The sequence below is a fragment of the Neodiprion lecontei genome, chromosome 1 (assembly GCF_021901455.1).
Source record: "Neodiprion lecontei isolate iyNeoLeco1 chromosome 1, iyNeoLeco1.1, whole genome shotgun sequence".
In the NCBI taxonomy this organism is placed as follows: domain Eukaryota; kingdom Metazoa; phylum Arthropoda; class Insecta; order Hymenoptera; family Diprionidae; genus Neodiprion; species Neodiprion lecontei.
The window spans coordinates 12,435,434-12,458,328 of NC_060260.1; the positions used below are offsets into that span (position 1 = coordinate 12,435,434).

Below are 22,895 nucleotides of genomic sequence, written 5' to 3' on the forward strand. Positions count from 1 at the left end.
AAAATCCTTTGTCGCAAAGGAAGTAAGGTCATAATCAGTAGAACTAAATCATTCGTGGTCTGATACCATTGAATTAGCCTGTCAATTCACAATGGCATATTTTTTTATCATTATTTGGCGTGGCTCTTAATTCATGTAGCATAAATTACAATCTAATGATACTTTTTTCAGTTACAACAATTAAGCAATTATTTACAATCCTTGCACAATGATTTGACTGTGTATATCCGATTTCGCAATCGCAACAGAATTTATGAGATTGCGGTGCCGAACCTTTTCTCAGACTTTACTAAATGGTTTCGTTTTCGGCTCACTATAAAATCAACGGTTTGGTTATCTGAAAATAATATTTAACCCTGAAATTTCGCTGCCGGGACCGAATTTTGCTCATTAGGACCAAATTTTTGTCCGATTCTATCGTCCCAAAAATTAACCGTTCAAAAAATTAAACTTGAACTTTCAGATTGAACGAACCACCATGCGTGTATTATACCAAATTTTTCACTTGTCTATCCACGCCGCGGGGTTGAAGTGACGAAAACTCCTTATTATGAATTATTTACTGGCGAAACTTGAAGTGAAGAAATCAAACTTTAACAAAACAAAGAAGTTTCGAAACATCGAAACCACGCCGGCTCAAAGTTTCGAATTGCAAGATTTCGAAAATTCAAGTTACGATAGAGCAAAATTCCAAAAGTTAAAATATGCTCACACAGAGTAGTTTACTCAACGAGTGAGTGTAAACAATCAAAACGACCAGGACACCGAACGTAAATATATCGAAAATCCAAAACAACGAAAGCTCGAAGTGGTGAAATTTCACCAAAATAGAAATTCACAGAACTGAAAATTCGAAACTTTATCGTTTCGTCCAAGTTTGAATTCTTCGCTTGAAGTTTCGCCAAAAAAAAAATTCGAAATTTGGCGCTTTCAGAACTTTTCAAGTATCCACGAGACTTTCTATTTATTACTATTTTTCATTTCCATTAGGTCCTCGAACAGTTACGCCAACTTTTGCGCGCGATTTCAGGCGAGAGTTTTTAATTAAACTTGTAGCTGTAACACTTGTACAACTATATTTATATCCTTGCAATATAAACCTATATAGGTACGTACGTATGTACGTATGGCTGGTTTATTTTTCTCTGTGTGCGACTCGACGTACCTACACAACACATTACTTGTACCCACTGTAAACCTCGCAAACTATTCGCCGTTTCGTGTTCAGGTTTAGGTTGTAACCTCCTCCCTGCTCGGTCAGGAAGTAGAATCTACCCACGTGAAGTGACCCGTACGGGACAATATCCAATAATTCCGCGTCCACGTTCGTCGCGTTGAGCAATCCAGTCCGTTCATTTCTGTGCTTGGTGAAACGGCTGTATTACCCGTACGTGTAGCCGATGGAATTTTATTCCACTGTAGGAATGTTTCCCTTTTTTTGTTTCTTTTTTTTTTCTTCTCCATCGTTTGCATAACCTACGTTTCGTTCTTTTTTTCTCATTTCGTTTTATCATAGTTCCAAAATGACAAGAGCACAATCGGTGAAACGAGGTCAACGACGCGACGCACTGTACTCGCTATCACGTTTCCCCTCGCTTTTCTTCCTTGATATTTCGTTGAAGTTCCATCCACGTTTACTTTTCACTTTATTTTTAGCGTAGTTTCTAATTGATTCCTTATCCTGAATATCTGCCGTTGGAAGGTGTGAAATTAAGATGCGTAGGAGAAATTCGAGACTCGTTGATTTTAATTGATTCTCGCGATGTTGATAACCTGTACCCTTTTGTTTTTTTAATCAATCATTTTACCCTATTTCCGTTAGTTGACACTCGGTGCAGTGGGCTGTCAGGGAAATGACGGAATTTATAATTTGACGACCACCAAGGAAATTGCTGTGCAGAAATAAGAAGAGAAAGAATACTCTGGCTCTGAATTAAAGTCAAGGGAAAAATGTTGCAGTGTCGCGTACGTGTCTTTTTTTTTATCACGCAATTTTAGTTTTACTATCATAGCGAATGACACGTCCTTGCATTAGGCATTTCACGTTTACTCTTTCACTTTGAAATGGTAAAATTTTTTTACCAACCAACTTTTAGCGTTTGGAAAGGTGAAATTTGTTGTATGGTATTTTTTTTTTTCTATCAACTTGATAAAATACTTGTATATCAAAAATTCATTATATATGGTCACAATTACCACATGAATCTTGAATAACGACGAATAACTTAGAACACAATACACTTTTCCTTGGAAACTTCACAAGTTTTCTGAATTATTCAGATCTAGTGTTTCTATGATGAATGCACATGTCCCAACATGGCGTAACGAATTTCGCACATTTTTTACATTGTGGAATTCATAATAACGGCAATTTATACATATAACATATGCCATAGCAAATAACACACCTGGAGAATCTGTAAAACCTGGAAATGTCATGGAGTTTTTTTCCCGAAAATATCTGGCGAACCTGTAACTATTTGTTATGACTTGGATTCATTTGACTGAAAATCGAAGATCGTTGGGGAAAACTTAATACTTGATTGTTGTGAAACGAACGTGAGACAATGGCAGAACAGTATCCGCTTGTAGCGTATCTTTTTTTTTCGTATTTTCAGAAATCTTTATTAAAGATCGCGATTCAGATTGTCGAGCTTCTAATTAACGGGGTCAAATTAATCATCAATTAAGTCCGGCCCTCGAGACTGCGGTGCATTCATTCCGCACGAATTGCTTCGGCATGCGAAGAGTTACTAATTAGTGCCGACCATCCCACGAGAAAAGCAGCAGATCATTCTACTGTTCGTACTGCTTACTGTCTGGACAGTCGCAAGCAAGACTTTTGCTCGGGTGGAAGTTTCCACGGCACAACTGTCCCGGTAAATGAGTTTTTTCAACAACGAGACGTGCCGCTAAAGTTTTTCTCGACAAACCGTTCGGTCAACATTTCATTCGTATAAGTTTGAGAATTTTTCATAAATATCGTGACTTTCACGTTATCCATCAGCGGATTATTAAGTCGTTTTTTGTTCAAATTTAACTTGAAGTTGAAAATATCAACTGGCAGAATATTAGAAACAAAGCGAGGCCGTGAAATTCCGGTTCTTTCATCGTACGAAATATATATTTGATGTACATTTATGGACAATCAAGATGCCGTTGATCATTTGATAAATTTTCAAATTCATTGCAATCTACTTTCTTTCAGAGGCTTTGATCGAAAGACCAGGTATGTGAAAAAGGTGAAACTATTTATCTGTAATTGTTTTTCAATGCTACGTTATGCTCGTTATCAAAAACAACACAGTAACAAAACCAACCTTGACTTTAACGTTCATAATTCGTGTACTCGTATACGTATATTATGTATATCATTACAGGTACGTCTTTATTCTGAAGCGAATAATGGCAAGTTAAATGATTTCTAACAAAACAACGCTTCAATCCGGAATGAAACTTTGTGACCGCGACTCAAGAGATTGGAGTGAAATGTTGTATCTACTTTTATGGCATGTGGGGATATTTTTCTCTAAGATATTCCGTGCTAACGTAGAGTCTTGTCAGTTTTCCGAGCTCGGAATTAAATTCCCTGACTGTGTATTATAGGATGGAATACGGGTAAGAAAGTAGGGGAAGAAGAAAGGGAGACGGGGACGAGAATCTTTTTCAGTCAACCGGAAAGTGACACTTTCATCGAGTATGAAGCAGGTTGGCAATTTAAATTTGTATTGCAAAGCAAGAATTCTGTAACTGAAAGGCGAAAGAACTTTTCAGTAATGGGTTTTCTCTGTTTGCTACTTTTTTTTAAATGAATATTTGAGCAGATCTCAACACTCAACTGCGTGGAATATTATTGTACAACTCGCTTTGTACATTATACATTAATTTTGTTTCTTGCTTATTCTACCCATTCGTGTCTACTTATAGTAGGCGTTGAAAATTCAATAATCACATTCGTAGATATACCAAAAATTGAGGTTAAATGTATTATTGACTCACAAACACCACTACCTTGTTTGAAAAATAAATTCCTGATCACAATATCATTTTTCTCGTCTCTACCGCTTCTGTATCTTCAGCCTCGTTTAACGTATTCAATAAGCCGTAGGTGCTGCATAAATTAATTGATAGTTCATCGCTTTGGCAAAATTGGTAAAATTCTTGAAGCAAGTGGAGTACAACACGGTGAACTATCTTATGTCGGACAAGACACCCATGGCAATCTATTTGGGTTGATATGAATGGATCTGTCTTTAATCGCAAAGTAAATTCGATGCATTGAGCAGGGAATTATAAAAATTTTGTTACTATTTAAATTCAATTTGTTTAAACTTCTGATTCCAAATAGTTCTATGTATCGCCTATTTTTGTTCAATAGTAAATTATGAAAATCTGAAATTGGGTATTTGCGAAACTTTGATTCAAGCGTTGAAATATTTTCAACGGCGAATGTCTGAAATTTTTGTTTTTGAAAAGCTCGCCCATAAGATAAAACACGGAATTACCATGACCCACATAGTGACTCCGTCGTGAGACATCTTCTATGTGAATTTTTTAGTCATATGTTTAATCTTCATTTCGGAAGTTTTGGACTCCTGTTTTGCAACTACAGCCGAGCCCATAGCTCATCAAAATCGATTGGCTCATACAAGTCGAAGTGAATTTTCTATCATGCAGGTATTTTTGTCGAAATAAAATATCATGTATTGTGAAATAGTCATTCCTCCAAGTTCAGCAATAAATCAATCGAAATGAACGAGTGAAGAAAGAAATATTTGGGATATCGTCTCAAGTTGAAACAAGTAACTTGATAAAACTTGATCGATATCAGAGATACAATATTTTGAACCAGTTCGGTTCAAGCACAAATTATCCAAACGCATTGGTGCTTTGAATGTAAATGTGGGAAAATTAGAAATTCTCGTATGTTACCCAGAAATTCAGTTTATGTTTCACGAGCATAGGTAGATATAATTAAGCAGGCGCGTTTAATTCAATTTATGAAGGCAATAAGTGTACGGCAACGCTATGATTCGAAAATATAAGAGATATCTGTTGTTACCCGGAAAAAATGGGGTCAACGATTTACGTTTATTTCTGATTCTATTCTCACCATTTTTATACATTGAGAAATCCATGGTGACCGGACCAATGTCTGACCTCCATTTTTAACTTTGTTCAAAACTTTTGGTGCAATTATCCCAACTTTGAAATGGTACCCTGAATATTTTTCCAGATTTTTCACTTTACCGGTTAATCATTTATAAATATTGAGAGTGATTTTGAAAAAGAGCATTTTTTGAATTCTTAAAAAATTCTGATCAACTGTATTTTCTGTACCGAATACAAACTCAGTTTCCTTAATTTATATTTTCAAATAATTGTTTATATTATTCTAGTTGATTCATCGTTTGTGTCTCCCAGAAATGTTCGTTTGCCAAAATAAAGATTTCTCTATGAATAAAGGAGTGAAGATCAAAAAAGAATTGAGCGCTGATTTTTCAATTTTTTTGTACGGTTTTAAGAATATAGAGACCAGAAAAAAAAAAGTTTCAAAGAAGTATAGATGTGTTTGACAATTTATAAGATAAATTTGATCTAATCAACCAACCAAATCTTCTTCGTATAATTTTTAAAGTAAATAAAAAAAAAGAAAAAAACTAATCGAGCTTGCGGAAAACTCATTTTCGATCAGTGTTCCATTCAAGTCTTAATCCATCAAAAAAATATTCCGTGAAGACTGCCTGAATTTCAATTTCTTGAAATCTTTCTTTAACAAGACTCTTTGGGATAAATTCGTTTGCTCAAATCTACATTTCACAAATAGAAGTAAACTATTAACCAAACTTTCGAAATCGTCGAACATAAAACCTTCAAGACTAGGTGGGAGACAAATCAATCCTTTTACCGTTGTGAAGAAAAAGTATAATTTATTTGTGAAGTAAGGCTTCAACATATAATTCCATGTGATGGAAATTTGTTCAAATTTCAATATTGACGAAAAATTTGGCAAATGAAATAAAGAAATTCTTGAACAAAATGAATATTGACAAAAATATTATACACATGTATTACGAGTTCGTAGTTGGTTTTCAGTGGACCCTAAGAGCAAATCCATATCGAATTAATAATTATGATTAATAGTCACAAATTCAGGGACTGAAAAGTTCATTCTGTTTGCAGATACAGACACGTCGAGTACTATTTAATTACAGGAAGCGCGAAAAAGTTGGAATAGGTTTCAATTAGATTTTTTTTATTCCGAGCATATATACTGGCCCAAGTGTTACAAACTTTCGTACGATCCTGATGGAGTTAAAGTTTAATAATAACAATTATGCAGTTGATATATGATAAAAATATTCTGCAGAACTAGGAATTTTAATCAGAAGAAAGTACTTTTCTTCAAATCAGCGAATCAATGTAATCATAAATACAGGAATAAGATGCTCAGCGCAAACGACGATCGTCAAACAGTTTTTTAGTCTCCAATCACATTCATCGAAAGCGGCTGCAAAAATTACCTGTTCAACGGCTTTGAAAACCCGGATGAGGTTGAGACCGGCCAGCTTCTGGACATCCTTTTCCGACCAGCCCCTTGCCAAAAGCTCTGCGAAAAGGTCTGGATATTTGCTTACGTCCTCCAAACCGACGGGAGTCCTAAAACACGAAAAGAGAGGGGAAAAAAGTGATGAAAAGTTCAAATGATGAAAATAATCCTGACGCATAAGAGATACCAAGTGAACTCTGAATGCTCAAAGTAGCGCACTATTCCTCGAAAATTAGAAAAAAAAATTTTTTGGAACGCATTCTCAGGTACTTGCAAATGCATTTTACTTTGTATAAACCCACGTGAAACAAGGACTGAGTTGTAGCGATATTTTTCTTTGAACTAGGCCAAGTTCCTCGGTACAAATTTTATTTTTTTACTTAAATAAGGTTTTAACGTCAATTTATTACTGCACAAGCATTAAATTATCGCAACAGTTAAAAGAAAATATATTAACCGTGATCGTAACGAGAAAGAATAGTAACAGATACTAAACTTTCCGGTAACGGCTACAAAACTAATTTTCATTTTGTACTTAGAACTATATTTTTCGATTGTGGTAAAAAACGAAAATAAAAAAAATGTTCTCTCAGTGTGGACACTCATTTTATAATGCGGAGCTTGTCAACGAATTATGACCCAACACGACTACAATTCGTTAAGTAACGACGTCGATGCTGATCTGTCGTTGCGTTGTTTCCCTCAGGATTCGAAGACAAGAAATATTGCTTGCGACTTCATTTCAAGAATATTTATTCAGTTATTCCTACTCTGATTTTAGATAAGATTACTGTTTTCAATCACGTTGAAATTTAATAAAGATGAAAAATGTCCGCGGATTCAACGACTTGTTGTTGAAAGCGACTCATCGCCGAAATGTCTTCTCGCCGAGTGAACGAGAATCCGGTACACCGGAATCACGAATTAATTTTACGACTAGCGCAGTTTTGATTTTCCCTACTCATTCGACTTTCCTAATCTCTCGACATACATTACATCTTTCCGAGGTATCGCTCTTATAGCTCACCAACGGGTGTCGCCATGTGTCCGTTAAAAAGCGATCGATACATTCTTCTTGCGTTAATTTCACCGTAATAAAATACAGTAAGCATGCGTAAGTTTTGTCCTTCGTATGTGGTTGCGCGTGTGTTTCTTTAAGGGATTTTTTACTCGGCGGAAGTTAGGGGAAAGGTAGTCTTCGCCTGGTTAGCGAAGCGGTGAATGCGAGGGGCTCGAATCCCGTTGTCGCGGGGAACTCCTACAAAATTCTCCTTTATAAGAGGTTTCATCAAACCGCGGGGCAGCTACCAGTGGAAGGTGTACTCCCCGATGGTAAGCCGCATCCATCGGATGATTTTTTTACCCAGGGGTTCGCTAAGTGGTTCTTTGTGTGCTTACAATGGCAAACTCGCTGGAATAGAATGCTTTTCATGCCTAAGGTATAAAGTGTATACACATTTACACACAAGTAGGATTACACTTGCTGATATACCGTAAGTACACTTAAAACGTAACGAGTAAGGGGTGCACATCACAGCTTATTCACCGGATACGTACAAATATTATATCCGCGGATTAAATCGCACGGACTCTCGGCAGAGATTTTTTAGAGAGAATATGTTTACGGCTCGTCCAATGCTCTTCTCTTATCTTCAAAATTCGTACAGACGATGTCGATGTTTCGTTACTGTTGCTTCTCATTTTGCGAGACGGAATTAATCCAGCGTAAATATCACAACGAGCATATTCGACGTTCTGTCGTCCGATGGTTTTGTCCTTATCTGTCGTTCTCAATTAAATTATGTACCCATACATGTACCGTCATTTGAAATTAGTATATTTCATCTTGAATCGAGAGGAACACGATTCGATATTCTTCACTTTGTACACGAGAGTTCGACAAATTTTGTAAAATTATTGGAAGGCTCGAGTACTGTTGTGAAGTATTTTTTTTTTACATTAGGATTTCTTTTCAAATTTTATGTACTAATCAAATTACGTCCTCGCGAACATTAATCCGCGAAGGACATGTTTTTTATGTAGACGTTTATATATTTATTACGTTTGGTAGAAATGAATATGATGTATTTTTAAAAGGCTCGTTTATTCAAAACTAGCGATACGTATTAGCTCGTTTGATGGTTAACGATAGAATGTTTTTTACAACAGTAATAACAGTTGGTACGGTAACCCAGTAATTCATTTTTTCGTGACACGCTTTTATCTTGAAAGACTAGAATTCTCATATTTAAATATATGTATAGGGTGAGTAAGTATCGTAGTTACATATATCTAAACTGAAAGGTATAAATCGATGAATGATCGTTACACAAACACACATATTATTACAAATTAAACATAAAATAATGCATAGATCAATACGCAACGTACGAGTATTGTAAGTATTCTTTTTACATCGGGATTTCTTTACCTCAAATTAAAACGGTGTAAACGAGAATATGGCTCATCCGACGTAAAAAGTTATTCCACTTTCGTCCATTTATGCCTGGTTTATGACTGTTCGTAACAAGTAATTTCTCTTGTCAGGCTGCAAGTAGGAAGTCGATAACACTTCTGTAGTTTTGCGTTCCGCCTCGATAAGGAAACGATGACGTAACATTTGCTCGCTCGGTAGTATGCGAAGGGATAAACGTGACGCCACGCTTATTGTGTTCGTTAAAAATGGTGTATGCGTTTTCACGCCAAAAGGTCTAAAGCACGTTTCAGAGGCAGTTTCACCGCGTAGATAAGACTACTGGTTGCCGTTTTTCCTTCGCGACATTTTTACAGCCTTCAAAGCGTTCTAAGGGGCTCTTCAACGCTTGAGCTTTTGGCGGAAACGTCCGGAGGCAACAGAATTTAATAGCAATGTATAACCAGTATAACTGCGTACCTTTGAGTCGGCGAGGAATCGGGCGGAATATTTAATGATGTATTATGTAAAGATGAGTCAATTTCGCTGCATCAGAAATTATATTCAGGCGAAATATTAATTTCGGGAGAATTATCCAGACGGAATCCAAATTTCTCATTCATATGCCATCAAAGAACCGCAACCCTTGCAGATTTGAATCAAATCTCGCGGTGTAAATATTTTTTCCAACGGATTTCGATTCTGTATCTCGCAACTAAGATATCCGATTTTTTTCAGAAATTTCCTAAATCTGTAACAAAAGTTATACGCATTTTCATTAGAGTGGACACGTAATGGATGTCAAGTTTAAAACTTTGAATTAATAGATGCCGAGATTATATTTTTTTTTTTTCATGAAATTTGAAACAAAACACAAATATTTTTTTCGAGACAATGCATTAATTTTAAATAACCTGTAAAATTAGAAATGAGATTGAATATTACACGCACGTTTTTTCACCTTCTTTAGCTGCACTTTTCCGACTAGAAAACGTACTTGAATTATAAGACAGTCTTCAATATATTTTTTTTCAGACAGGTATTGGAACTTTTGACAAAAATCAACTCTTGAAAAGAAATTCTGACGGGTGAAAGTTTAGTTACGAACTTTTTAGATTCATGTCTACTGAAATAGACAACCGTTCTGAAAAGGTTAAAGATGAAGTAGGATAATAATTCGATAATTCTATGCGTCACCGGTCATCCTTAACAACGTGCATTTGTTTGTATCACTTTGTCACATCGAACTCACAAAGTAGCAGCTACGCTCGATCGACAAATTTGACGTATCATTTTGGGCCGTCGACCCTTGTCCTTGAAGCATGATATTCAAAGATCCCTGATTAATTGATTTAGGATGAAGGGTTTGGAAGCTGTCCCACTTTAAAAAGAGAGAGTTACCCAAAGCACATGAACAGACAATCCGGGTTGAGTGGGCAATTAGTCATGGTTCGCGTTAGCCTTAGTCATCTGCACTGGAACTCGTGATATCCAATGATTGATGCATCCAGAATTGATGAACTTAGGCTTGTTGAATTTGTCGAATGGTAGAAGCAAGAAGGCACATCCCCTTTGTTTGTGGAGTTCGAGGTTACGCCTTGTCGAAAATATGATGAATCGCTTCGAATCGTACTAATGTGTTGCAGACGTCTCGAACCAGGCTTTGATGGGCGTTCAGAATTGGCGCAAGACTCTCAATCTGACGTCACGGTAAGAAACATCACATTGATATGGATTCGATTATATCACCTGCTTGCATCAGCAAAGAGTAGTGAAATTTCCGTAATACTCAGTTGTTCGCTTTGGGACAACTGTTTGATTAAAGAATTTGCTACGGTTCACCCTTGTGTAGGTTTGGTGGTTTACATTCAATCAGTCGTATACTGAAATCACTACTTTGTATTTCAAATTTTCACCTCGATCTGGTGAAGAGCACCTCCACCTGTACCGACGTGAATTCCAAACAGAAATTTTTATTAGGCTCAGATAAGGCCATGGCTTGCTTTACTACCTGATCAGGTACACATCTGGATATCTGTTAGGGCCTGACCAGAAACGTATCGTGCCCCTCTAGAATGCCCTGATCAGCTTGAGTTCAGGTACGATGGTCAGACTCAATTTAAAATAAAATACGTCCCGATTTCCCTATTTCGTTGTATTCGTTTCATAAATTTCAGTATCATATTCTGTAACTTTGTGCCATCTTCGATGTGATGATTCCAAAATTGCTAAGTCAGAATCGATAATATCAATTGAAGCTCAGCTGCATATAATGGCTACATATATCGGACTGGCTGTTCAATAAGCTATTTTAATTTTTTGAGCTCCAACGTCTTTTACGCGCCAGTCGACCTGAAAAACTGATTTATTTTCGTCGTATGTTTCGCATGATACGTCGCAAAAGGCAGATAAAACTAGAACTTCACCGAAATAAAATGTAATTGTTTTGGTGCTTCTGCGTTACAAGATAAATTTTATTTCTTCAATGGTATACAAGCCATTCCGTGTCAACTTACCGATTTCTTTCAATCCGATGGAAAAAAAACAGTAACCAAAGTCCTAAATATTTACAGCATTAGCCATGCTGAATTCAAAAATTGTAAGCTCAGAATCGATTCCAGTCACTTCACAAACTACTAAAATATCGGGGTCCGGAAGATTTCACGATCGTAAAAGAAACTCCGCCAGACTCCGTTCGGCAATTTGAGGGGGTGGTTTTTGTTATAAATACAATGGAAATTTATTGAAACGAAAAAATTCTTATTTTGTCGCTCAGAAAGAGCTTTGTAATGTTAAATAAGACGAATTACAGCAAAACAGTGCGATTCTCATGGGAATTCGGCTGTACGTGTGTAGGGGTAATTCACCCCCTGAGTGACGTTATTTCGAAAAACGCAAAAACGTACCCCCTACTTTTTTCTGCTGTTTCAAATGCAATTAATTTGATTGTAACCCGAACAATAGTTTTTTATTTGTAAAAATTTTTCAACTTTCAACCTCTATAATTTTCGAATATTCAACCCCGTCGTAACCGGATGAAACGCATTTTTCATTATTCGCCATAGGAGTTATTCTCCAATTGGTTTCATTCAAACATCTCAACTGGAAGTGTGCGAAACTATGAAACAACCACTGAGGATGCCAAACTTTGGGGCTTGATTTCACCCCGTTAAACCGTTTATCCGCCGATAAAAAAAAATATGTGTCGCTTAGATTTCGATGAAGAACAACATATCCTTAAATGGACGAATTGGGGCGGGGACTCCTCAGGCAGTTTCCTTGTTAGATATGCAATGTTAACCTTTTATTATATAATTCTCGGAGAACGTAAATGCATCCGCATACAGATGGAAATCTTTTGGATCAATTAGATATAAACCTTCAATTTTTCTACTGATGAATGCGCGACTGTCGCAAACACTACTAAACAGGAGATCAATTACTTCCTTCTCTAACCAGACGTATTCATTATCTTCCAAACGAGGTTTTGTGAAATAGCTAGTGATTGTTGATAGTTGATGTTTACTTAGATAATGTCTAATCATCTGAGGCTTGTTTATATTAATTGAAAATAAATTACATAATATACGTCATACATAGCTGACGCGTCATCAGAAGCATACATATATTCTTTTGTATGATAAACGCCATTTCTGTGAAAATAAATTTCGTCTTCATATAAACCGACATGCTCCGACATCTTACTTGATATTGTCCGATTGAACAAAGTTTCTAATTCCGGGCCGCATACGCGGGATGGATATTTCACGTTTAAGAAAATCTGTTCACGGAGATCATTACACAATTCTATTCTTTTACGATGAGAATAAAGTTTGAAAGAGACGACTCTCTCTAGTTCATGTACACCCGCAAACTCCCGTTTTCGGAAATCCAACAACCAACCAGTGGCAAGAAGCGGCTTCAAGATTAAATCACAATTCTTTCCTTCTATCATTAAATGTTAACCTGACCAGGACGACATCAGACGCGCCTAAGTAAGGGATGCCTTCTGACAACCAGACCAAGGTCACGTCAGGTGTGCCTTAATGAGGCACGTCTGATTTCAACCTGATCAGAGCCTACTGGGAGATTAAGCTGGTTTGGAAAATTTTCGGAAAACGGCCGTGGTAAAAAAAAAAAGGCTTTCGGTGATACGTCGGAAGATTACAAGTTTTTGAAGCACGAATGGAATCAAACTTTTCCCTTCGACGTTGTACGGAATGAGCTCACACGAGATGAGCTCGACACAATCGTAACTAAGTTTTTGGTCGTATTCTGACCTCTTTATATCGAAATGGTATATTGGAACCCGGCCAGAGGCTCCCTGGGCGAAGGGACGTTAAAATGTCGAACTTTGATATGATATCTCGTAAGGTTGGATATGGCCACGTAACGACTTCTCGTATTCGTTTGATTGTGGAGGACGAGAATCCCGCGATGGTTACGTTGGGGTCAACGCTTGTTCGCAGTTAAGGAAAGATATTGCTCGAACCCCCCAAGGCGGCTACCTATACCCCGCACTCCATCCAACTTTGATTCCTTATAACTTATCAAATCTATCCCCAGTACGATATTCCCGGTAGTTCAATCCCGGGGAAAACGATACATGGTCGTACACAATAAATAAAAAAAAAAAAAAAAAGGGGGGGGGGAAGAAACCACGCCTAAGTATACGAAGGAATAATAATAAAGGACACGAGACGGTGTGCGCAGACGATATATGTATAATATATGCATGAAAACCCGGGACTTCGTCCCATGTTGAAGACTTCACACCACTGTTGATTTCTAGCTGTACATAATGGATTTCCTTTCGTTTTCAGATCAAAGTGCCCGAGTACCAGACGCAAATATTCAACAACGGTATCGGCACGGGAACAGCATTATTCTGTTGTATTTCGAGGTATTCATTAGGGCTCTTCGGTGTGAAGGGATGCAAATCGCACGAAAGTGGATTCATTGTTCGAGAGAAGATCGATGTGAATGACGTAACGACGTAGGCTGGAGTGAGTTTAAACAAAAATTATCGACCGTTCTCTGTTGAGGTTGAAACTTGTCAGGGATAAAAAAAAAAAAAAATCACAACCGCGAGTTATTTCTTCTTTCGCATCCTGTAGTGCAGGGATTTCCCTTTTTTTCTTTTTCCTCGGGATTTTCGACGGCTGGGTTCACGCGTGGTGAACATGCCCGGTAGTTACACAACGCGCAAGGCTATACCAGACAATTCAATAACTCCCCCACTGGTGCGAAGTGTAGTGGGACAGCGGAGGATATAGGAAAACGATAAAGACGGGAAAAAAAGAATAGAAAAAAAATTCGTGCGAGAGAGAGAGAGAGAGAGAGAGAGAGAGAGAGAGAGAGAGAGAGAGAGAGAGAGAATGATAATATGCTCATGACAGCCTTTTTCCATTTAGAAATCGATGTCATATAAAATTACAAACCGTCACGCTGCTAGAATCCGTACCCACATTATTTTCACGCCGGAACGTGCGTACTTTGCTCGTTCAACAACTTCTGAGTACAGAAACTGAAACTTGTATCTTATTGTTCCCAGGCGTGAATCGTTTACTCAAGGACTGTGTGGATTAGATTGAGATGAACTCTCATCCGCGTGAGTAAAAAAAATTTATGTTGTTCGGCTCAACTTTCTATCTATAAGTCGTTATTCGTTCTCAAATTGAGCTGATCAAAATCTAGACACTGACAAATATCCTCAAGAGTTATTCGAGATTTTCGACGTTGGTAAACGTTCGTTTTCACACACTGGTAGGACGAAAATATCATTTTCCGCCACAATAATCAAAGGAGCGTGAATTAAGATTTTTAAATTTGAAATAGGTTAGATAATCGAACGAAGATTCGAATTCTACCTGATAAATAATTTGTTGCTAACATCCCTGATACACTCACCGAACACGCTGCAAAAATGTTTGTTTGATGAAAAATATGTTCTCTTAATGCTTTTTTACATACAAATTAGATTGTAGACACGTAAGAGATGGTCTTTTCGGAAATACTTCACACTCATCGAATTGAAATGAGAACGATTAATTGGAATTCCTAAATCGTTATATATATCTCTATAAATACTTTGACAAAAATATTGCAGTGTTGTAATTCTTCTACATTTATGTGCTTACGATACTCCACGATTCGCTAATTGAAACGGATGACTAAATTGTAATTACGTATGAGATAGTTTAACCGGAGTGATCGTGAGAGGTTCATTTCCATACTGAAAATAACTGGTCGACGTTGAGGGTGAAAGAGAGAAACGGTGTATTCCTTTTTTTCCCTCGAAGATACATGCTGCATAATATATGACCATATTTATCTTTATATTCCGCGGTTCCCGTTTTATGTTTTTCAGGTTATCGTTTACTCGTTCAGAATTTGAACAAAGCATCGGTACGAACGTAAACTTTGCGCAAGAACTCGTACAATAAAATGCGCAGATACAGTGAATTACGGAAAATCTTTTGATACGGTCATCCGATTCAAGTTCCTACCCACTTTTATCGAATTTTATATACCTATCACGTCCAATCATTTGTCAAAAGTTTGCGTATGTACGGGACGCCATTTTGATCGAATTCGTCCGGAGTTTGCATTCCTCTTCTACGGGTAGAACCACGAGCTCCATTTTCAGTTCCTCTTCAAATCCGTCCGCTGCGGTGACCGACATCCGGGAAAAACCGATGTTTTGTCTTTATAATCCGACTTTCCACGTTTGCCCGTTAACGCCGGGATATAAAACTTTTTCGCCTGCCAGTCAAACGAATGTATATTCAGTGTCTGATTTCCAACCACGAGGGGTTTGCTACGGTTATTGAAGAAATTCAAATCTACGCATCTTTTTCAATATTCTTGCATAATTTAGCAACGGGAAAAGCTCAGACTCATAGATCACGCGAGAAATTTATTGAAATCTTGAAAGAATGCCAGAAATTATTCATTCCAATGGTACGAACGAGTCTAACAAATATTCCGTCTCCAAAACGGGTGATTGGAGACCGATATGATTTCACTTTATTCATGGATTCCAATTAATCAAATAACAGCCAATTTAAAAGCGGATCTTCGACGCGAGTTCATTTCGTCTGGATTTTTTTTTTAGGTTTCTTATATGTCATTGGCGCGTAATCGATACTCTTGAGGATTCACGAGCCGCGGACTGTTTGCTCACGTCTACAGACGGAGCTTTGTCGCTTCCTAATCTAAAATTCTGCGTGACGGCTGCACGTGTCTCTGTGATAACAGGCATACGTACAACCATATACCGACAGCGACGCAAGGTTTTATCCCCTCGTGCCTACATATGCCTGTAACCTTCTGCGGAAATCGGATTTCTCTCGCAAGCAGTTAGTGTTTGGCAATTGAAGGCAATCTACGCCAGCCATAGCGCGCCGTTGCCGCCCCTCAATGCCGACGGATATAATTGAGTAGCGTGGTGCTTATTGTTTCGCGATGCTATATCTCCTTGCCAAACCAGTGTCTCGAAATCGATTAATTTCATGCTGATATTACACCAGCACCCAGTTTCAATTTTAATCCGACACTGTACGCCAAGAGCGTGTTCGCTTGTATTCAACGAGTAAGAATAAGCCGGCATGTATTTCTTACAAGCGTAAGCTTCGTGACAGGTTCCGCACAATTAAAAACGGTAGATAATGGATAAGTGGTTTGGAACTCTGTCTACCTTATTTGGTCATCGTTTTGTAGCGACTATTTTGACTGGAAATCGAGCCTCGCAACAATTACAAACTAGAATTTCAGGCCATCGTTCTAAAATCAAAAACCATGAATCTGACAGTTGCGCTCTTGCATCCCACGTTTTGAATATATGGGACATACCTTCGATTTCGAATATTCATCTGTATTAACCACAGAACCAATGGCTTGGACGAAACATTAAAGAAATGATTCACATTATTAGAAACGTATAGATAAAAGGTCAGATACTCAAAATCTAAGTCATCTTTATAACGAGATTATTCGTAATTCACAATTCTCGTGCTCTTTCTCGTGTAAACCATTTTAGCTTTAGGTTTTCAAAGTTGCAATATTAACACCTTGATGTACCGATTACCAATACGAATTTAAAATCCTCATTTCCTCCTGAAATGGCGAATAAATAACACCACGCTCGTAGGATAGTCAACAATTTGTAAGTAATCGCATCCTAGTGTTTAAATACCTGATCAAGTTGTCTTTTAATTTTCCGTAAACTCGCCTTTTCTCTACATATTTAAGCTTGTATTTCAACAATTTATACGCAACATAACCTCAAGCTATGTATATGCACATGTCGACTAACATGGTTTATTGCACAGAATATACAATTAATAATTAATCAGTAAGCCTGAAGATGATCGGCTGGGTCCAGTGGAAACGTTGCAGATGTTTTTTTTTTTACTAATTAACAAAAAACGTCTACGTTGGCAAATCTCAACGAATTCTTCCTTCGTACATCCTCTATGGTCGCTAACTTCAGATTTGTTTTATTTTGTCTATAAACATCAACTCATCCATCTATGTTTTGTCATTGAACATTGCTTTTTCCAGCTAACGTCTAACTAGCTGAAGGTTTCCTGAAATCAGTGCAGTCTTGATATTCTTGGTGTAATTTATTTGCAACGTAAAGGAAATGTTCCTTCTTAAAGTGCCGAAAAAAGATCGGACAAGGTTCAGCTCTCCCGTCTTGTTCTCTTAGTGAGTTCTTAACTTCTCTTTTCCAGTTACGACCTAGAAAACTTTTCTCAGCAATTTTCGACCTACAAATTCACCATTTCTTGCAACGCAATCCTAAGCTTTTCTTTGCTTTCCAACCAGCGGGAAAGGTTCGTTTAAATATTAAAAGAAGTAATGATTTCTGGGTCATTCGTACCGTAGACGTAGATATATTTCATGCAGGTTTTTCCATTCTATTCGTTCGGGTTTGTCTTCAAGACGTGAGGCCAAAAGTTCAAAGTATCAACTGACTTTATATCTGCCATTGCATACGGCATGAATTTTTTTTTCCGAAAAAGAGCAACGATCAAATGGTATTAGCGTAAGATGTTAGGATGCTGAGTTACGAAGCTTAATGTCGTTTCAATGTCTCCCCAATCACCGTCAATCTGAACTGAAATCTTAAATTCATGGTACGAGTGAAACATTTCTCACTATCCGATGCGCCTTAATATCTTCCCCAACGATGTCAACGTCAATCCTACAAAACAATGCTAAATAAAAATCTCTATCTCACATTCTCGGATCGTATTAGGTTCACGCTACGCTCAGATCTACCCAATGTCACGTATTTAGTTTTGTATTTCAAACACGCGTTTCACCCCAGACAATAATATTTCAACAAACTTTAATATGAGATAATCAAACTGGACTTTTTTCGATATTTATTGACAGAAGAAGCCAGAGCAGAGTGAATTTTGTGAATAGTTTAGAAATGCTATTACAGTCGACGCTCTCAATAGGACCGCTTCTTCTCAAGATACCTCAGCAGCTTTCCCCACTACTACAGTTGAACAAAGCGTAGCCAAAATTTTGCCCGATACTCTCGCAACAGGGCCGGTTACCAAATTTTTCGCACAAGATACCTATTTTTTTATTATTTTTTTTTTTATGCCGATAACGATGCGAAAACAATCAGCTTTAAACCTCAATTAGGTCGAAATGATAAAATTCGATGTGGCATTTCCCGCGAATGGTAGGTCCGAGAAGGTTCAAACTTGGAGAACTCTTCAATTTTAGTACACACTACAAGAGGTAAAAATTTCAGACAAATCGATTCTTTGACGTCCCGTTCAATTCTCGACAATCGGTGGACTATACAGGTACAAACACTTCAACGGTGATTCCTGAATTCTTATTTGTCCTATATCTTTTCACACACCAGAGATATATAATCTGACAAAGTATGAAAAAGTACGGGATGTCTGTCCACAAAGTCTCAAGGCAAACAAAAACACTGAGCTTTAATCCACGTAGACGGAATATTTCACGTTCTTTTTCACGAAATGATTTTCAACCGATGCTCTCATTTCAGTTGATGAGCCAACCTTAAAGCAGAAATTGATTGCATTGGTATGAAATTGACCACTCCTCGCATGCCAACTTTGCTCCGAGCTCTCTTGTATATTTGTACTTGGACTCCCCTCGATTCGAGAAAAACATTTTCATTCAATTTGAATATCATTTTAACAAACATGCGAATGAGTCGCCAGCGATATTACGTCTCAACGTCGTTCCGCTCGTTAGGAAAATGTCGAGGTACTCATGCACATGTACAGAGCTGTATAATTGGTGCTACACCCGGTCCCAGCGCATGCTATGGCATTCAATGGAATACGTATACTGTAATTACTAAACATTGTTATCTTCACATGCAGCTCTAAAGTCTCGATGGAATGCGTGCAGCGTAACGAGTCAAATGTGACCATAAGATTCGTGTAATTGAGCGGAATGAAATAAGTTTCAAATGCTTATCGTTACGCAAGCACAACTGCAACGGTGAGCTATTTCCTCGTTGAAAAGGTTCCAAAGGACCGTGTTTCCGGCGTAGACCTACGAGCGTTCGGAAGCATACCTACTCTTTAAGGATCCTTGGCCCGAGATTGTTTTTGAAAAATTTCCATCAAGGACCTGGAGGGCCTCGATAATAAATCTTTGGATAAGCGGTACTTTTTGCTACCAACCACCACCATATGCCCACTTTTCAACCGAGACTGAAGATAAAACAAAAACTAGGGTATAATTATGTCTTTGTTCGTACAAAACCTTTCGTGCGTTCCCCGCGGCATTTACCTACAGAATCACAGATCCCGCAAATATATATATATATATATATATATATATATATATCTGTGATGAATGCCCGCACGTGGTCTTGTTCAAGGTAAAGATTACAACGTCACCTCGTGGACTTTTTGTTCGAAACTAAATATATCTCTTCACTTTTGCGTTAGGATACCTTTGTGCCGCAGTGCAAACATCAGGGGATTGTCTCCTGAAAAAAGTACTATCTTAAACGAGCCCTTTTAGTTTTTTGCATACCAAAATATTTAGCTAACCGTGGAATATATTCGTCCTATTTGCACAAAAGTCTGTAGAAAATGACGCAGCTGGATCAGAAGAAAGAGACACGTATAGGTTCTGGATCTAGATTCTGAAAACGGCTGGAAATGCGCGGTGAATCAATTCGTTGCAGTTTTATTATGTGCACATCAATTCTGCATCTTTATTAGACTTTCAATCACCGTAATTCCAAAGAAATGTCCCGATGCAATGATATTCTAAATGTTGGTGAAATTGTTGTTAAGAATTGATTGATTTGATTGATTGATTGAAAGATTTGGCGCATGCGCACTTCCGAATACCTCAATGTTACGCACTGTTCCATTGCGTACAAGCTAGTTGAGCACAACCCCTGATCTAACCTGATTTCAGTGATACCTTCGTTGCTTCTCAAATCAAACTTTCCTTCACAGGTTTTGGAGAAAATAGCGTGTTTCATGGTGGGGATCAAAATCCCGAAAGACAAAAAGTCGATTGGTCGAAAATCTGAAATTTTAGAGGCGCGAATTTTATAATAACGAATGATCAGTTCACAGAAAGTGAGATTTTCGATAAATCACCTAGCATAATAACTATTTTCCTGAAAGTTGATTTAACCGAACGCTCTTTTATCTGAAAGAGTATTTCCAGAACAGTCTGCATTCCGAATGGAACAAAGCACAGAATGTGAAGGTATAGAAAAATGAAAGTGACGAAATGAGAAATTGAGAGCGGCTAATTCTCCTAACAGCTAAAAGGCAGAAAAATTATTAGACAAAAATCAAAGTTTAGAAGGAATAAAATTTCGATCCGCAAAATGCAGAAGGACCAGAATTCCGAAATGAGAAGATACGGAAAGGCCGAAGTAGCGAATTTCTTGAAAATTTGGAATTTGTGATTATCTCATTGTATTAGACAGTCGTTTGTGTCGTCAAAGAAAAAAAGAACGCAAAGGAATAGGCAACATATTTTTAATAACATTCAAACTGTAAATCTTTCTTCGCGTGCGTTGGATTTATTCGTAAAAATCAAATGAGCGCGATCTTCCACATAACATATAACGCTCATGTTTTTACAGAATCTCTCTTTTCATGTGAAAAAATTTTTAGGGCGTGCCACGGTGGAAAATCGCAAATTATTTTTTTCTAAAACACCCTAACATACATATAGCTGGTCACGCGTTCCTCTCTCTTTCTCGTCAACACCTGTACATAATCAGCTGTAAGAAGATCAAGATGATAAGACCAGTGAACTAGATCATTCGTATATCCGCGGCTGATCGTGTAATTTACTCTTATAACGTTCACGCGTCCCACTCATTATTATTGGCACTATTTAACTTACCGAGCCCGAATGGGGTAAGTTGTTTGACAAAATACCGCATTTTACCGTTTTCTTGACAGTCGTTATACCTTCTTTTCGTCATCATTAACTGGCGCTCCGTTCCGCGCAGTTTCGCACCATTCCGTCACATCGAATTGTCTGAAATTATCCGATTGCATCGAATCTCATCTGTGCTACAATCATCCGATTCAACGGTGATCTTTTCTCAACCACGAAAGCTTCCGCACCTCGTTATCTATTTTCCATTTTCCGCATCTTAGTCTTCGAAAACTGTACGAAGCTATTCATTAAATTGTAAGTTACCTTGATCGTCTTATGTTTTACTGTATTTCTGTTATTGTTCGTCGAAAATCAGCTCCGAATCTAATTAATCTCGACACTGGAGGCTGTAAGCCACATTATTCATATTTCTCAAAGCAGCCTGTTTAAAATATCGACATAATAGCCTATTTTGTTTATTGCCAGATTCGTCTGTTTAATTTTTGTTATACATTGCTTGTGCTTGTTTCCTGTCTATACAGTTTTAACTGTGTCAGAATAGCAACCTCAATTTGTATTTCGATATTTTAGTTCGAGACATCTAATTTATATAAAATATTCTCTCGATTATAATGATTTCGTCACAAACATCAGACACCTTATTCATTTGCTGCTTTTCTTTAGTGATCCACGTACCGAGAAATCTCTTCCTATATTGAAATAAATCAATTGTATTATATTTCATGATCTTTATTTCTGATAACTGCTGCACGACCAATAAATAAACTTTACAGCATGTTTCACAACGTTCGAAAGTCAAACTTTCCAAACGATTGTTGAAAAAAGAAAAATTTACCCGGACACTAATTTCCGTGCTCCTAAGAAAACGCCGCAAAATTATTCAACTCCAAGTTCAATCTCCACGTGGGCTAGTTTTCAAAACACTGAGCTGCTGTAATTCCTTGGCAAAGTAGGACAAATTTTTCACGGGAAAATGCAGCGATGAGTTATGTCTCTCTGACAACTCGGGGTTACACGAATGGTGCATTTAAGCCGGGTGAATTACGTGCCCAGTGTTGCTGACCGAAGAACACGTGATGTTCTGAACCGTAACTAATGCCAGGCATTAAACGAGGAATAACGGGTCACTTGGAGCCAAGAAACGTGGAAATCGCTCCGTCGGATTAATTTTAATTAAAGAAAAGGAATCGATATCAGTTTTCTCGTTCTTTAAATGTTCACTCCTCGTCGATGTCTGGTCATTTTTTTATTCCAATTATTCTGTATCCCGCGATTCACGATCGCGAGAATTTTTTCTTCTCTTCTTGATCGCGTTACATTCTCCTGGGATTTCGATCGTCTATAACAAAAGTGAGAACCGTAGATTATACATTACAGACTCCCTCGTTTACTTCAGGAAATGAGATTCGTAAAGCTGCAGAGACAACGTGACTTAAAAATTTCTTCCTGGCTCCTCGTTACTTCATATAATGGGCAGGTATAGGAACTGAGGTGAAAATCGCTTTCCAGAGTCTAGAACTCAGCTGCTGTATAACG

At 37.6% G+C, this 22,895-nt stretch overlaps 1 protein-coding gene across 2 annotated transcripts in view; it reads right to left on the minus strand.

Moving 5' to 3' along the window:
* The window catches only part of LOC107218453 (dipeptidase 1), a 141,520-nt gene that overhangs the window by 13,442 nt on the left and 105,183 nt on the right, over positions 1–22,895 (minus strand). For both annotated transcript variants that reach the window (XM_015656332.2, XM_046738168.1), the window contains one exon: positions 6,525–6,660. In XM_015656332.2, coding sequence (XP_015511818.2) covers positions 6,525–6,660 — 136 coding nt within the window. The remainder of the gene's footprint in view (positions 1–6,524; positions 6,661–22,895) is intronic.